This window comes from Parus major, chromosome 3, assembly GCF_001522545.3.
Source record: "Parus major isolate Abel chromosome 3, Parus_major1.1, whole genome shotgun sequence".
Taxonomy (NCBI): domain Eukaryota; kingdom Metazoa; phylum Chordata; class Aves; order Passeriformes; family Paridae; genus Parus; species Parus major.
Window position 1 is genome coordinate 74,029,618 of NC_031770.1, and position 17,526 is coordinate 74,047,143.

Consider the following 17,526-nt stretch of genomic DNA (forward strand, 5'->3'; position numbering starts at 1 on the left):
TTAACATCCTCATGCCAACAACAACATACTGTACTAGCGTTATGCCTAGTCATTAAGGATTTTTAAGTTAAAAATAACAATATTAGCTGGTAAATAATTTGAAATATTTTTCTTCTCAAGAACATCAAGAAAATGTAATCAATCATTTTCTTTCCCCTACTATCAGACAATGAAGTAGTATTTATTGTAACTTCTTTTCATTTAGGACATGGAATGCCATTTTTATGCGATTAAATAATGTCTGAGAGTGGATTAGAAGAAACTAGGAGATAGCACAACCTATAACTTTTGAAGAATTAGGAGTCTGTGTTGTATGAGACAGATATTTTGGATGTTAGTGAAATAATGCATCTTTGAATATGCAATTGTAACTGTATTATTTATCTGAAAAACAACCCCTCAAACCAAACAGCCAAGACAAGGAGAAATACTGATATATAAAACACCGTTTCTGAAATTAACTCTTGTGTGAACAAGTCTATATTCTCTTTCAGGTGCGACCTTCTGAGGCTCTTACCAGTAGCCATTATCCCTGTACCTGCATTAAAGAACTATGGATTCTACTTATTCACTTGCTGGACCACAGAAATAAAGGGTCTAATACTGAGGTAAAGGGAGATACTGTTACAGGTGCAGTACAGTTACCAAATGTTCCCATATGCACAAATCTGATGGTAGAACTGAAGACCATATTTGCTCCAGGAGAACTGCATGCTAACTCTGATGCCTTGGGCCACTGTCCTGAGTGCACATGAAGCCCTGACTAGGGTTGCAGTGTACTGTTGGGTTATGACCTAGGGCATGGATAAGGACTGCTCCTAGTGCTGAAGAAAGCAGAGCGAAGGAGTACACTGTGAAAGTTCCATTCCTTTTATGGAAGAACAAAACACAAAAAGCCATGTGTACTTATTTTTAAAAAAAAATATTTGTGGTTCCTGTGATATGTCATACAACAAGTCATCTCCAGGCATTAGAAACATGGGTACAGTCAGAACAATGATCCGGCTAGCTCATGTTTCTGTCTTTGTTATCAGTCTGTACAAGAACAACTTGTTCATAGTTTTGAATCTTGTAGCTGCTGACTTCTCTAGATGCCCCCTTAAATTTCTATTGTAAATCAGCAAATCAATACCTGTTCTCCTTTATACCAGTACAACCTTATATGCCTCTTCAGTTTATTTTGTTGGTGTTTTTTTATATTCTACCTTCTGCCTTTTCTAGGCTGAAGATTCGTACTTCTTACAGTAATTCTTTACCTCTGGTCATCTTTGTCCCCCTTCCCTGAACCATTTTCCATATCACCACATCCTATTTTGATTAACAGAGTGCCAGGATTACATTCAATATTCCAAGTTTGGGTTAAGAGGCCATATGATTTTATACATTTGCATAATGATGTTTTCTGTTTTGTTCTTTTCATTTACTGATATTTTCTCACATTCAAATTTTTCTCTCTTTAACTGCTGGTTAGAATTGAACTGATGTTTCTCTGAATGAATACTAAAAAGTGATAAAACTCTTTGAAAGTTTTCTGAAATAATCTCTATAAGAAATGAAGTGGCCATCTGTGCCTTGAGTACAGTTCACTTGGTACAGAATGAAGTACTTCAGAGTAGAGAGTTTGCATTGATGGCTGTTTACTTGTTGATGACAACAGATGTAAAGGTGGACAGCACAAGTGAAACTGTGTTACTGTTAAGCATTTGCACTGGCAAGAGCACTTTGCAGCTAAGTTACAGGATCAGGACCCAGCTAAGGTGGATGAAATACACATGCAAAGGAGTTCCTGAGAGCTTTCTTAAAACTAGGAACAATAGGCACAGGCTGTAAGAAGCAGTAATGCTGTGATATAGGCAAGGGTCTGAATCAAGGAGAATTAATCAGTTTGTCAGTGCTGGAACAGACTGTGACAAAATAGGGAATTGGAAGCTCAGTTTGCTGTCTTTCAGATTGTTTCTCTACCATCTACTGTATTCCTCTTGGCTAGGATAGTCTGGTGCTAGAAGTTTTTAAAAAACATAACAATTCTTTACTAAAGAACATTTCTCTTGTTCTTGTTGGGGCACCACCCTGTCTACGTGTCAGACATCAATCCATCAACTTGTAATTTTGTCTGTGTAGTATTGCACTGGATTCTTCTTGGTGACCCAAGCTTCTCCTTTCACATTGCTTTCTACTGACATTTGAGAGAGGACTTTCTAAAGTAGCCTTGAGTTTTCTGTGGTAATACTGAGCACTGCTGTTTGTCATTTTCTTTAAATGATTGTCATCTTGCTTGTTTTCTGTAAAAGCAAATTAATCAATAGAAGAGTGTTGTAGAGAAAATTGTTAAAATAGGTTTTGTTATTGAAGATAATTCAAATTACCTTTTGCATTTTCTACAGTGTTTCTGGAGCTTGGTGAACACAACCCTAAAGAATATCTTTGAACGGCCAAGTACTTCTGAAAGTGAGTCTGCCTTTGAAACAGTTCAATGTAAAGACCCACTGAGTTTTAGCTGGTGGATTTTGAGTCATCTGGCACCACTCTACCAGTTTGACCGTAATGGAAATCTAGATGAAAAGGTTAGTATGCTTTTTTCTAAATACCAAAGAGTTATTGATTTTGATATCTTTGGTTATTTTGGTTGACAGAAAACAATTTGTTTTGTATGCAGGAATTTTCATACTCCTTAAAAGAAGTTGTTTTAAGGTTGAAAGTGTTAGGATATGCTTTGGACAAGTCGGTATATGTTCTAGGAGCCCCAGACATATTCATATTACATACCAGATATTCAGTACGGTACTGTATGAAGGAAACTTGAAATATCCCAACTAGTTAGTAACACATATACTTAATGATGTAGCATATGCTTTAAGATTGTCTGCCTGCAGCATGAATGCTTCACTGGGTTTGATGTTTTAGGAATTAAGCACATGAGTTTGTGCTTTATGAAGTATAAACCTCAAACACTGACGGTGTAATTATTAATGCCACTTATTTTTCTAAAGTGGTAGCTCTGCTCTGGATAAATTTCAATCTGTCTAATTGCACTGCCTGTGCATCACAGCCATAACACCCTAAGATGCATCTATATTCAGCTTAATTTTTATGTAGTTGTGCTACCAATAAACATTGTCTGTTAACTTGAATTCAAGTTTCAGTTTAGGAAAATTGCACTTGCTGAGGCAGTTAATCCATTTTGCGATGTGCAAAAGCTGACAATTTTTCTTACTTGTCTATAGAGGAAGCTTATTAGAAGCCAGTGAGATGGATGAAGACCCAGAAACTAAGGGATTTGGGGTGATTGTAGTATAGTGTGTTTTGCCTGGGTTTTTTCTCCCCAACGGTGCTTTTTGCACTAGGGAGACTAGTTATGCCATCTTCTGTCATTTGTCCTTCTATTATTTTATCCTCTTATTGTTATTCTTTTTTTCTGTTTGTATTGGTTTTGGTGGTCTCTTTTTTGGGGGATGGGGATGTTTGTGGTCTCATTGTTTTTGTGTTTTAGGGGTTTTTCAGTGTGATGGCTTTTTTAACCTTCAGCTGCATTGCCCCTATTCCCTAATTTTCCAAGCATAAACTCTGTATGGCATCTTCCACAAATTTGCCTTAATTGCTCTTTATTGTGAATTGCTTATTATTTGTAATTTAACAGTGTGTATTACAACTGGAAAGGCTGTACCCTTTTTCTGCTAAAAGTGGTACTGTGATTTCCATTCTTGCTTTAGATGAAAGGTTAAAACCTGGAAATGTGTTTGTAAACTGCAAATCTGTAAGAAGGGAAAAATGTTCATGTAGGTTGAGCAATTTTGATAACTTAAAATCCCTCCCTTTGTTTTTAAAAGCAGTAAGTCTATAAGGAGCATGAAAGAAAAATTTTGAAATTCTGGGAATGCTTACAATCCTAAGTAAAATTAGATTTAAAAAAAAATTATAAGAATTACTTGAATTTTCTAATCTGCAAATTTGTAAAAAATTTAAATGTAGAAGGTGTGATAATTCATGCTTGAATACTTCCTTGAAAAACTCATGACCATGTCTGTTTTCTAGAAGACTTGGCCCATGTGGGATGCTTATGCTGCTTCTGTTTGCCAGTTGACAAATCCTTTAGGAGGCTGTGGTAGGCTACTTGTTATCATGTGGCAAAATGAAGCAACTTCCTGCACATTTATACAGTGTAAAGTTGCAGGTCTTTTTACAATGAAGGTTATCTTTAGCTTCCCTTGGTTTTGCCCTGTTACTCCCTGCTGCAGGAGAGAGACACAGTCTGGAGCTTATTATAGAGGGACCTTGGAAGACAGAATTACTACACTTCCTGCTTAGAGGAATTTAGAAAGTGAGAAAAGGTTATTCCCAGGTTAAATACAGAAATCAGTGGGAAACACATGTTTATACTGAGTTTCTTATATTTAATGCCCTAATCCAAATACACTGATACTGATTACTTTTATCTTTGGGACTTTTTTTCCTGTGTCTCACTCTGATAGATAATATGTATTTAGCCTCATGAGAAATTATTTTTTTGCCCCAGGCACCATATTATTTCCATAAGCCAAATAAAGATGTAGAATGGAAAAAAAGGATTTCTGTTGTTCTTATGTTAAAATAGGAATCTGAGACACAGTGACAGGAATTGACTTGCCCTAGATTAAATAATACTTTTTCCTTAGACCCCACCTGGGAAAGAGAATTTCCAAGTCTTGATTTGTAAATCATGAGACCATCCTGTGCATGCTTTCATGCATATTTCCAGTAGTTTTTATGTTCAAACTGTTAGCTGTGCTTTACATTTGACTGTTAGTGTGAGTCTGTCTAGGGATCTCTGTTCTCCTACAAAAAAGTCTTATCAGTAACATCAAGGCCTTTTCACCCACCACAGTAATATAATCTGTCATAGACAGTTGATGGTAACCATCCCTTTAGGTCCTGTTCCCCTTCTTGAATTGCAACCTCAATGTTTTTTGAACATTATTAGGTAAAACAGTCTGTTACATGAACTTGTGAAGTCAGTATAATTACATGAAGACTCTGTAGTCCTGTTTTGTTGCTTAAACATATGATGCAATGGCTTTGTGACACATGCTTTCTTTTAATTAACTGTGATCAGAGGTTGGAGGGTGATGTATCATAAGATGATTATTTGTGTGCTCTGTAGCAAAAATTGCCTGTAAGCCTATGTCATCTGTGGAAGAATTTCAATTTTTTAATGTGGTCTACATGGCTGTAAGGTTGTTATGAAAGCTTTTAAAATTCTAAATAGGTTTCAGACTTGCTTCTTTTTATTTTTTTCCCTTTAGCTCACAAAATGCAATTTTAAATTTGCAATGATTCATATATATTGAATATATATTTCACATACATGAAACCACATTTTTAAACTTGAACATTTTGGACAGGTTTCTTCCAACTGTTCTGGGGGATGTACAGTATGTGTCTCTTTCCATATTCCCCTGTTCAGGTCCACTTCACTCCTCTGAAAAGCAGGATTTGTATATTTAAAACTCAGATGGGACCTGATGAGAAAATTCGCTACTTCTGAACATTGTAGGGGTCAGTTTTAATATCCTGTGGGCTAAGGTAATATAGGCAGAGTTCCTTGGGGCTAAGAATTCTTGCCTTTGAATAGAATAATCTGAAATGACTACATGGCAAGATATGCAAACATGGACTTCCAGCTAAGAAACCTAATATGCGTTTTCCAGGTACTCAGCTGTTAGTCCTTGCAAAAGTTTCTTCCTGCAAACTCAGCCCAAGTTTTTGATTTTAGCAGCACTTCTATGCAGTGTGAGGTCTTCAGCTTCTGTTGATTTTTAGGGCTCTGTGGGGTTGGAAGGAGGATGTTTTAAGACATGTGGTTTGGAGTTGAAGATGTAGGTTCTACGTATGCTTTAACAGGGACATATTGTAAACAGTTGTAACCAGGTGCTGTGCCATATTGCCAGTGCAGTAGGGAATACTGTTTGGATATAAATCTATTGGGATTTGAATGAAGCAAGTCTTTTAAACTATAGAGACAGTTATAACGAAAAAGAATGCAGCAGGTGGTTGGTGTCCTTTCCTGAGTTTGGGCTGAACTTGGGTGCACTCTTGTAATCAATCCCAGTTGGTGTCAGGAGTTTGCCCTAGTTTACTCCAAGATCTTGTAAGGTGATCTGCGTACTGAAGATGAGCTGGAACTTTGGCAACAAACACCTGTTGTATAAAACATGTGTCCTTGGTCTATAGTACTGCTAAAAACATGTTATAAGCAGGCTGATCCAAACATTTAGTGCTCTCGTAGACTTTTAGCATGACTAATATCTATTCATTGCTGCCAAAACTGGCCTTTTAGCAGTTCCTTAGCTGTACTTGAAATCTGCAGTAGGATGTTGCCATTGTGTAGGTGTTCACATAACATCAGGCTCTAATATACAGTCAAAAATTGGATGTAAATACTGGGTTTACTGTTACTGAAGTGCTGCCTTTATTCCTTGGCTATCTGTTGATGCAATGTCCTCTCCTGATGTGACGCTAGCTCTGGTTTCATGATACATAGCCTTTGGCATCAATAACAGCTTAAATCCTGTTTACCACCCTAGGCATGATATGTCCTCTGCTCTTCTGGCACAATTTTTGGTGTCTCTGTCTTATGACCTAAGTCAGGCCGTATTCCCTTTTTCATTCTTTTTTTCCTCTCCTAAAGCTCTGTGTTGATTCACTGTTCTAGCTCGAAGTCCCACAAATAGAAATACCAGAACAAGTGAGCAGTGGTGTGGTATAGCTCTGAGAGCAGAAAGAAGAACTGTCAGAATGAGGAAGAAGCAGTGGGAATTTAACTGATGTGGGTCAAGTTCCTGAATCATGAAATCACAACTTTAGTGTAACTTTCTGTAAATCTGTCCTTTCATTTATATTTGTTCCATAAATGGTCTATGGACTGTGACTTGCTACCATTGTCTGTCTTTCAATATCCTCTTTTCTTTGTGGTGCAAAAATGGAAAGTCACCAAGTACTCAAATAGTGCTAAATGAGTATTAATGCATCTTTTAAACTAATTAATTTTTAAAATTATCTTGGTACTTTCTGGAGTTCTCTGTGACACTGTCACCAAGCCACACCATTAACCAGTTTAATCAGTAGCAGAGAAAGATGGACCACAGTGGTGATGCTGCTGGAAAGTAGTTATATTTCAATTACCAAAGCATAAAATGCTCTTTATTGTAAGTTCTAAACTGATGTTTAAAGGACAGCTATCTGCAGAATAATGTACAAGGCTTAACAGTTGTGGTAGTGGAGGGAACAAGTAAGGCAGGACAATGACAGAAGTATTATGTTCACACATCTACTTATCTACAGAAGCTATATACATAGCTGAATGTAAGCCATAATTGTTGAATCTCTTAGAAATGTAAGTATGTTGGCCTGGTTGCCGTTTTTTTTTTCCCCCTGAGAAAATGGCCTTAGTTGCAAAGCCTTCTACCCTTTTCTTTCCCACTTTGCATAAATAGATGGAAAATAAAAAGCAAGAAAATGTGAGATTGTACCTTTTCTTCCTTCTTACCTCTTACAGCTTCCTTTTTACAGAACATTAAAGAAAGAAATTGTAAGGCATACTGCTTGGACTAATAAAAAATGCCTGAATGTTTTGCGTCTCCATTAGAAGTGAAGGTTAGGATTGCAAATGAGTCACTTAAAGTGGTCCGGGTGGCACTCTTTTTATTTTTGGCTTTTTATTAGCTTTCTGACAGCTAATTTTTAGGACAGATCAATTACATTCATGTTACAAAAAGCTCTTTTAGGTAATGACTGAAGTATTCTGTCATGAAATTAAATATTTCTGGAAATATTTTGCCTGCTTACTTTCATGTTATTACATACTGCTTCCTGTAAGGGATACAAATGCTATTTCATGTTGATAATTATTTTTCAGAAACAGAAGGAATCCAATTGGAAATTTGTGGAAGAACTCCTTAAAAAATCCACTGATGCTCAAGTAAGTGTATAAAGGAAAGAATAATGAACAAGGAAAGTGTCAGGGAAGCTTTCAGGAAAAGACAGTGCATGAAACAAAGTCCAACTAACAAGTGTATTTTTGAGTTGTAGTGTTTTTATCACTGGTGAATGAACAACCTTGACGTAGCTGAGCTATGACAGTGTACGGTTCCCTCCTTGTTAGCAGTTCCACTTGCTTTAAAGTGCTTGTGCTTGATGCTAAATTGTCAGATAAAGAAAAAAGATAATTATCCTGGAAGGGTAGTATATGGCTTCTCAGACAAGATGTATTCAGCATAAGAACTGGATGCTTAGAAAATGTAAACCAGATACTGAATGTAAGGATATCAAGTTGAGGAGACATGATGAAGGAGATAGTCAGTTGCATTGAAAATTCAGCTATATCCTCATCACAGCAGGAAGGTGACTTGCCTTGCTGAGCAATTTGTCTTACAGGCTTGAATCAAACTCTTACTGATAAGGTTCTAGTTTCTGAGCACTCATTTCATACCTTATCATTTTTCTTTCTGCAGAACTGTTAATGCAATGCTTCATGGCCCAGAGGTCAGAATTGACCTCCTTTTAATATGCTTTTAAATATGCTGTTCATCAAGTTTTTAAAATAAGTTACATTGTAGCTCTGTAAATGTGTTCTGAAGTTGCGTGGTACAAATTGCAAATGTTGTATTTGTAGCACCTGTAAATATAATTTATTTATTTATAAGACATGAATAAGCATGTTTATTTTTTCCTTTGGTCTGTGAAATTTATTTTTTCATTTGGTATTTGAAACGAAGAAAAATCCTGAAAAGTTCTGTTGTTGAAAGCAGAAGGGGAATTGGTTCTTTCAGTTTTTCTAATTATTATAATAATATATATACAAATAATATAAAAATATAATAATATATAAATATATATATATATATCTTGTCTTGCTCATAGAGTAGCAACAACCGTAGTTAGAGCTGGCATGTGGAACAATACTGGTTTCAACTTTTCGACAAGAAAATATTGGTGGCTGTTAGGAGAATTGAAATGTTAGCATGATTTTTTCAAGTTTTTAATATTCTAAACTTTAACACTTGGCTATGTAGTCTTTCAGCTTAAAAGATTAAGTATTTTTGAATGATTTTAGAGTATGACTGAGAACTCAAACTACATATCCATTAAAACCACAAGTAATAACATTACTTATTGGATGCTTACCATTCTGTGAGTGAAACTGGAGAGATTTAGATGAGATGCATAAAAACTGTGTAGCTTATTAGCCACCTTCCTGTTTGCATCTTCTGTATGGCAGCAACCTGAGACACAGTAAGAAGACATTTGCAGTTAATGTTCTTTTCTTCAAAATAATCCCCTTGTGAGTGTATATTATTTTGAATAAAGATTACTTTGAAGCAGAATATACATAAAATACCCAGTTTTTGATGCCTCTGTTAAAAAAGTATTGAAGTGTAAACAGTTTAGCAAAGCAGCTAAGTGGCCACATTCAGAAGACTTTCATATTGACTCAGTCATGACACAGTAATATGAAGCAAATATGTGTTTTAATTTCCAAATGCAACCACTGTTGGAATCAAAACAAACCCTCATTTGCCAAAGACATGGCTGTAACTATTACCAACCATCTAAGGAGCCATCTAGTTTATCTCCTTTTTTTTATTTGTTCATTATTTTTTCTTGCATTATGGAGTTAGCTGCTTGAGGGGAGTGCTCCTTGGGGAGCATTAATTCCTATATGTCTATGCACAAGTGAATGTAGTACTTTATTAAAACGCGCATCCTGCTCCCTCTCTGCACAGCAGCCTTCTTGGCAGTGTCTAGGAAGTAGAATTCTTTTGCCAGTAGACTTGTCTGTCTCCTCTGTTGATCTGTCAGCTTCAAGTGGTCACTCATACCTCTTATCTTATCCTTTTGCATCTCTTAAGTATTTTTGAGGCCAGAAAATGTAGTAATGAGAAGTGCAATGTGATATCAAGAAGTCAATACTGAAATGGAATGTGGAAAAGTGGGAAAAAGCAAAAGTGATAGTAGTACTCTTTGAATAAACAGCAGGACAGAATTGATGATACTGCCTATTAACACTTGGTATGACTTTGTTACTTAATCCTATCTGAGCCATCCTTTCCAGCCTATAGCCTGTTATCTACTAAAGATGCACAGAAATAGCTGTGCAAAATAAAGGAAATAATAGTGCTCAATTGCCTTTTTTTTTTTGCTAGAGAGGGCAGGAGTTGGGAGTTAAAAACTTCATTTTTAGGTATATGGGAATTTCAAAACTAATCATGTTTAGTACTGTGTTCATCAACCTCATAATCTTCTTGTGCTTGTTTTGTTACTCCTAATTTCCTTGTAGCTTGTAGACTGTACATGCTCAGAGGAATGTCAGTTTAGACTGAATGGGAGGAAAAGAAGAAGAACTCAAGTATTTGTAGTTTTGTGTGTTCAAATGCATTTGAAAAAGGTGCAGAACATACATTCATAAGGTAAATTGATAATCTCTTTCCTGCCAATGGCTGTTAATTTCTCTTCATGTGAACTTCAATTTCTATGCTGTGAAAAAATAAATCAATAAGGCACTGTTGTAGCCACTGAGGGTAACAGAGCATCATGAAGCAGCTGAAGCTGGAGTGGGCTTTAACATCATTAGGACAGCTAAGTGTTGGGATACAGAAATACCTAACCACTGTTAAATCTGCAGCATTTTGCTAGTTTCAGTAATACTGTTGTGTTTAGCAGTCTACATGCAGGCGGTAGAGAGCCTAAGGAATGTTAATCCAGGATATGCTGGATTTTGGGTGTGAAGACCTCTAGAAGAAGGTGCTGCATGTCCAGGTGAAGGTGGTAGAGGGGTGCCACAATACCCTGTTCCAGACAGGAGCTCCTTTAATATTCAGCCTGCCTGCTGCTGAGCAAGGAAAATGTGAAGGTGCCATTCCTCTTATGGGATCAATAGTGATGGGAAGCAAATCACCCTGTGAGAAGATATGAGCAGTCATGGATAACTGGGCGAGCGTAGTGTGCTGCTTCCTTGGATATACCTTTTCAGCTTTAAGCTGTTGACCAACAGCTGAGTTCTTTGGCCGCAAATTGCTTTCTTTTTAAATTCTAGATGGATAAGAGTTGAAGAAAATTGTTCATGTGAAAAAACTCCCACTTCTACCACAAAAAAGGGCATTTTTGGGGAAACTAGTTGCATGAGGTGTTTCCTACCTTTTTTTGTCATTTGAAATTCTCTTCCAAAAGAAGACAAAAACCTGGTTTGCAATTATTTTTCTACTACAAAATGAAAATTGTTGTAGTAGTAGTATTATCATAACTGTATTTGTCTACTAGGAAACATCAAACTGACTAAATTTATGGGTTGTCAGTATAAGAGGAATTTGTGTTTATGAAGTTTTATTGTGAGAATCAAAAGCTTTTTAGTTCGCAAAAACTAATAGCAGTCTGTCTTATTAGACTTCTCATTTTAGAAAAGAAATGCTTTGTGCTGTTTCATTTCTGCCTCAATTTTGTAACACTTTCACTCCATTTTTTGTTTAATTCTACCTTAAGAGAGATAGAGAAGTATTTCTTGGGTTTCTAGGAAAACCAATTTTGTTACTACAGTAGGAGGTCATAAGAGAAAAATGTTATGTTTAGATAGTACTATCATTTTGATAGTATCAGGTGTTCCTCCCTTCTGTGATAAATTAAAATCTGACTACCCTCAAGAGTTCTGATAGTATTTCCAGCAGTGCAAGAGACCATTTTAAGCAAAAGAGCAATGAGAGAATCCATTAATCCCAGGGATATTTGAAGTCTGGATAACTCTTTCATATTAAATTTGAGATAAAGCCTTCAGTGCTATCTTGGTTTTGGAAACTGTTCTGAAACTATTGTTGGACAGATAAATAACAGTTCAAATTGAAGCTGCTCAACTGCTGTGTTTATTGTTGAATTAATTTAACTGAAGCAGTCATTGTTTGTTGAATTAGATACTAAACATAACCCTAGACTCAAAATACAACTTCAAGACTAAGCATTCCCTTTCTGAATGGTGTGTGTTTTGGTTGTGCGGTTTTTTGTTGTTGTTTTTGTTTTGATTTTTTACATCCTTGTAACTGGATAGATCCCCCTAGAGAAATAGGTATGTTCATCTGCAGGTTTTTCTGTTTTACATCAAGATTCCTACTTTTATCCATTAAAAAAAATAGCTGCTGTTCTGTCCTTGTTTTTCGTGCAAGATTGTTATTTTTTTGGGAAGTCTATTGAATTAATAGTTTTGTCATTAATTAAAAACAATACTTGAGTATCACCTTTCATTTGTAGGTATTTTTATTGCATTTGAAATACTATTCTGGATATTTTTAATGAGTCTTTGCTGGAAAGTTATTTTCCTATTTCATTGGGTTTTGTATCTTACACATAATGTCTTGAATATATAATTTTCAATGACTGCTGAAAATGCCTTTTCAATTTAATGAATTGTTTTAGGAATGTACAACTTTAGAAGCCGTTTGCCCTACATTAATTGTTCATGAGAAGAGAAGGCAGACATCGTTAGGAGTTATTGTAGGTGATTTTATAATTGTTTGCAGTGTTGTGAAAAAGTGTAGTGAGTTGTTTTCCACATGAATGTATAGCCAGGTAGCGGCAAGTTAATGAGTGAGACTCATTTGTGTGGCATTGAAAACAGGGCAAAAAAGCCACTCCAAAACATTGTGAGTCATAAGAAGTAGCACTGTGAGTATGTCATAGAATCATGGAGTGGTTTGGTTTGAAAAGGACCTTAAAGATCATCTGCTTCCCACACCTCTCCCATGGGGTAGAGGTGTTAGACTCACACATGTAAGTCTACTCTTAAGACAGCTGCACACAAGTTGGTCCATTAAACCACTTCTGCAGGCAGTGGAGACAAAGCCCTTACAGGAATTACCATCCTGAAGTAGATGCCTAAAATAGGCTGTGTTAAACACATAATTTTAGTCAGAGCATGGGGTTCTTAATATCCTACCTCCCATGAAAGTTCAGGTTTGTTGTTACCAGAAGCTGGATGAGAAGAAGTCCACTTTCATTATCCCACAATTGCAACCTCAATGCTTTACTGTGTTCAAGTTATTTGCTATTTTCTATTTTCTTTCTTATGAACCTTTTCAGAAGTCTTCCAGCCTAAATAATTCTGGGATGAACCAGCATTGGCTGGTTTGCAGGGTGCAATTGTCAGCTTTTATCTTCAAGTTCATTGCTTGTATTAGCAAATGAGTTTACTCAATAGTATATAATCAAAAATATTTTTTTATATTAGGAAGTTACTTTGAATAGTCTGGTAGTACTGGTTTTATGTACCCTACAAATAACTTCTTACTTTTCAAGACTGGTGTGTTAGAGGAACACTTACGAATGCATCTTCAGTGCTGTTTGACTTTGTGCAGTTTCTGGGATTTGAACCTATCTATTGTCAGCATACTCTGGGATTATTACAGCAAGAATCTGGTAAGTAGATGAATATATGAAAATGTAGAATTGCATGTAAACAGTCCTTGATTTTGCCGATTGATTCTGATTTTCCTGTAGCCAAGCTTGATTACTGTACTTCCATAAAACTACCTAGTCAATAGAAGTATCCTTAAATTCTCTGTTTGTTTAATGAAATAATTTTTAAATTTGTTATGATCCATTACATTATGAAATTATAGAATATGATAATATATTTTAAGTCTTATTTTTCATCAGGACTGCTCAGTTTAAGATCTTTGCATGCACTTAGAATGTATTTTTATTGTTTTAGCTGTGGTAGGAACATATCCTTTTGTTCCTGTGAAGGAGTGCATCTTACTGCCTTTGTAATATTTGCATTTATTGTTATTTATAATATTTTCTGTTTTCATCTATTCTTTTAGAACAGCTGCTTTACTGTTCCTTGGCTTGGTCTGAAGGATCTGGCAAATATTAGTAAGACTTCTTTGTCAATGCTTGAGTTGGTGAAACGCTGCTGCTTTGAACAGCAGATCCCTTCTCTGTACAACTCCAGCAACAGTTACTTCATTTTCCTCAGCATTTTGGCACGGATTATGAAAGAAGGAAACAATGGTGTGCACCCTTGGAAACAAATTAAAGGACGGTATGGAATCTATTTAGTTTGTGCCATTATGTAATAAGTGTAGTGGGTCAGGGCCCACATGCGAGACAGAGGGCACTCTGCTCATGACAGAGAGGGTGAGGGATCCAGGGTGACTCAGAATTTGAAAAAATCACTTGTTCCCTGAAGTTTCTGTTGCCAGCTGAGACTGTAACTGGGTCCAAGAATCACCTTGGCATCTGCAGCAATTTACCTCGTCCCACTGGCCAGGAATTTGGTAGACTGGCAACTAGTGCAGTGGTACAATCCAGTTGCCAGACAGATAATGTAATTAAAGCACAGAAATTGTGTTTGAGCTGCATGTAAGCCATGTGTTGTTCAAGAACATGCAGACTGGCACTTGCTAGACCTGCATTTTTATTTAAATATTTTATTTCTTTTCAGTGGTTTTCAAAATTTCTCATAATATTTTTGGGAGGATTTTTTTCACTTAATTTTGAAACATACTAATTAAGGACAGTCTGTCATGATACAAAAAAACCCATAAAATATATATGCTCTAAATGAAACTCTTGATGTTTTAGATTCTTACTGAATCCTTGAGACTTTTCTTATAGTAATGAGATAGCACTTGTAATGATTAGTACAGACTTGTTAACTTTTTTCATTAGAGAAAACAGAAATAGTTTTGGTTTAGTGTTCTGTGTTTTTTTTAAAATATTTTATTAAGTATTAATATAATTAATTAAAACTTTATTAAGCATTAGTAAGATGTTCAAGTACATAAGTAACAATCATTAAAAAATGCCCATGTGTATACACACAAAGTTGTGGTGTTTTTCTTCCAGGAAAGAAGGGTTATCTTGGCTATCAGAAAAGATCAGCTTCCCTAATGTCTATGTACACTTCAGAAGTTGTTATAGTGTAAAGTTTGGGTTTATAAATCACTGCAACTATATAGGAAAAAAATACAGTGTTGGATTCTGTAGCAGTGTCTTGCTTTATTTTAAAATTTTAATTAGCCAACTCTGTTCTTACTGAAATGGAATTATACTTACATTTTTGTGCTCTTATAGCTTCTTACTTTCCCTAATTTAAGAGGGGGAATAATAACACACAGCACACAGTGCATCTGTCTGCTCAAACAGTTTTCTTCATTTCTACCTTGAAAAAATCAATTACACAAGTAGCAAAATTTAACAGCCTACAGCTATGATTTTGGGATGAACTCTGTTTTTAGCAGCTAACCAAGCATTAATTGATGCATGAAAAACATAAATGCCTGTCAGTAGTAATTTACTACTAAGCAACATTAATTGGATTTGCTGTAATTTTTGGTGGCTAGATTTGATAACCTCAACACCACTTCCAACTATTTTCCAGGTGACAGAATAGGAAAACAACACTTATGGATGTTTAACTAGTTTAGATGGAACTTATTTTAAATTAAAGGTGAAGGACATACCCAAAGTTTTAAAGACAAAAATCAAAAAGTTATTGCATTTTCATCTTATTCTCTGTTGTAAGAATGGTGATTTTTAAATAAAAGTCCACATCCAGCCAAAGGTCCCAAAAAAGATCTCTTTGTATACACTTTTTCCTTTTTGTCCACTACTTTAAAGTTTCAAAGTCACAGTGCTTGTCACCATCAGCTGTGTATGACTTCTTGAGCAGTCTCCTGTAAGCAATGCAGATAAAGTTTCTTAACATCTTCCTGCCTGGAGAGCGGTTTCTTGTCCGAATACCTCAGTTTCTCTGTTTTCTTTCAAACCTGTCCATACCATAGGCATGCAGGACAAATTGACACACGCTTTGGCAAAGCACTGTGGGAAAAATGGAATTTTCCATTAGAAATCTTCCTTTTACTGCAGTGATGGTTTGGTAGGTGAGACTTGGATCACTGCAGCTGCAACACTGTAACGTAATAGCAGAAACCAGTAGCTGGTTTCCATGTGAAAATGAAGTTTCCAGGGAAGAAGTTGGTGTACAGGAATGCCTTGCTGTTGCAAAGAGATGCCACTTGACAGCTTCCTTTTCTAGGAGCCCTCATGGGCTGAACTTGATTGGTTTGAAGGCACTGTAGAGGACATCCATCACAGACAGAGCAGAGTCTACTCATAACATTGTGCTCAGCTTGGTAGTAGAGGCTGGATAAGGTGGAAGGATTAGGTTGCACCTCTGGTTGGAAACAACGTGTGTTTTAAATCAAAAGCAGAAAAACTGAAAGAGCATGTTTGTTCCAGTAGCCATAAGAGTAATGAGAAAAAATAGTATTTAAAATTTAAGGGTTACTGGAAGCAGATAACGGTAAACTAAAAGTATGAAAATATAATTTCAGACACTCGAGAAGATAGAAAACTGCATGATTTAAGCAACTTCTTCTTCCCTGAGTTTTTTTGTTTGTTTTTCTAATGTAGAATTTATTCCAAGTTCCATCGGAAAAGAATGCAGGAGCTGACAGAAGTGGGGCTGCAGAACTTTTTTAACCTGTTCCTCATGCTGGCAATTGTTGCAGAGACCGAAGATATAGTGAGTCGGGTGTTGGATCTTTTGGATTTCCTGACTCCATCCTCCATCACCACATCTCGGAGAGCTCTCATCTGGAGAGGTCATTTTGCTTTCCTTTTAATTTATGTTGAGAAGAATATGGACATTAGTGTCCTGGCTGAGAAAATCTCAAGTGCTTTCCGTGAGAAGGCAAAGGAATTCTTAGTAACCAAAAATGACTACGCACAGAGACAAAATCTCTGGACTCTGCTATCCACCTACATTGATGGTGTCCAAGAAGTGTTTGAGACCAGCTGCTACTTGAGCCTTTCTGAGGAAAAGCTGCTAAATGATGGCTTTACTATGCTGCTGCCTGCATGTAGAGGAGCTGAGCTGAGCATGGTCCTGAATTTTCTTCAGGTTGTTCTAGCCAGACTTCGGTAAGTTATTTAGTTAAGTTGTGGATATAGATTGGCATTTTGGTTTTGGGGTTTTTTGGTTTTGGGGTTAAACTGTAGTTCCTATGAGTTTTTTTACCAAAATTGGGTAAATGGAAAGAGTAATCTCTGAAGGGCTGTGAATGATACGTTAAATTTCAAAATCCACCAATACTTCAGTGCATTTAAAATCTTTGAAATGTTTCTTTATTTTATTTCAAGAGATTAGGTTTGACATCCCGATATTTCATTATGAATTACTGTCTCTTAAGAAAGTCATCCAGTTGCTTCTATTTCAGGCAATATCATCTTCGGTACAGAAAATTTGGAAATCATTGTCCGTGTTAATTGCATTAATTGGGGAGGTGGTTTTTTTTGTCTCTTCATTTAATGTATTCTGTTTTTCAGACTTTGCATTCTGGTTTTTTTCTCTTTCACCAAGGTTGCATTCAAATACTAGAGTTATGGAGATTTAAATGTTTGTCTGGGGTTCGATAGGAAAGAAGGAAATCATATTTTACCACTTTCAAGCAGATTTGCTTTGATGTACTAGTACATTCTTCAGCATCCACAGTGCCCTTCAAT

General features: G+C 36.1%; 1 protein-coding gene across 4 annotated transcripts in view; it reads left to right on the forward strand.

Moving 5' to 3' along the window:
- Positions 1-17,526, forward strand: part of MMS22L (MMS22 like, DNA repair protein) — a 90,248-nt gene that overhangs the window by 17,529 nt on the left and 55,193 nt on the right. For all 4 annotated transcript variants that reach the window (XM_015622349.2, XM_019006123.2, XM_033512867.1 and 1 more), the window contains 6 exons: positions 495-608; positions 2,385-2,564; positions 7,892-7,954; positions 13,312-13,431; positions 13,839-14,059; positions 16,435-16,944. In XM_015622349.2, coding sequence (XP_015477835.1) covers positions 495-608; positions 2,385-2,564; positions 7,892-7,954; positions 13,312-13,431; positions 13,839-14,059; positions 16,435-16,944 — 1,208 coding nt within the window. The remainder of the gene's footprint in view (positions 1-494; positions 609-2,384; positions 2,565-7,891; positions 7,955-13,311; positions 13,432-13,838; positions 14,060-16,434; positions 16,945-17,526) is intronic.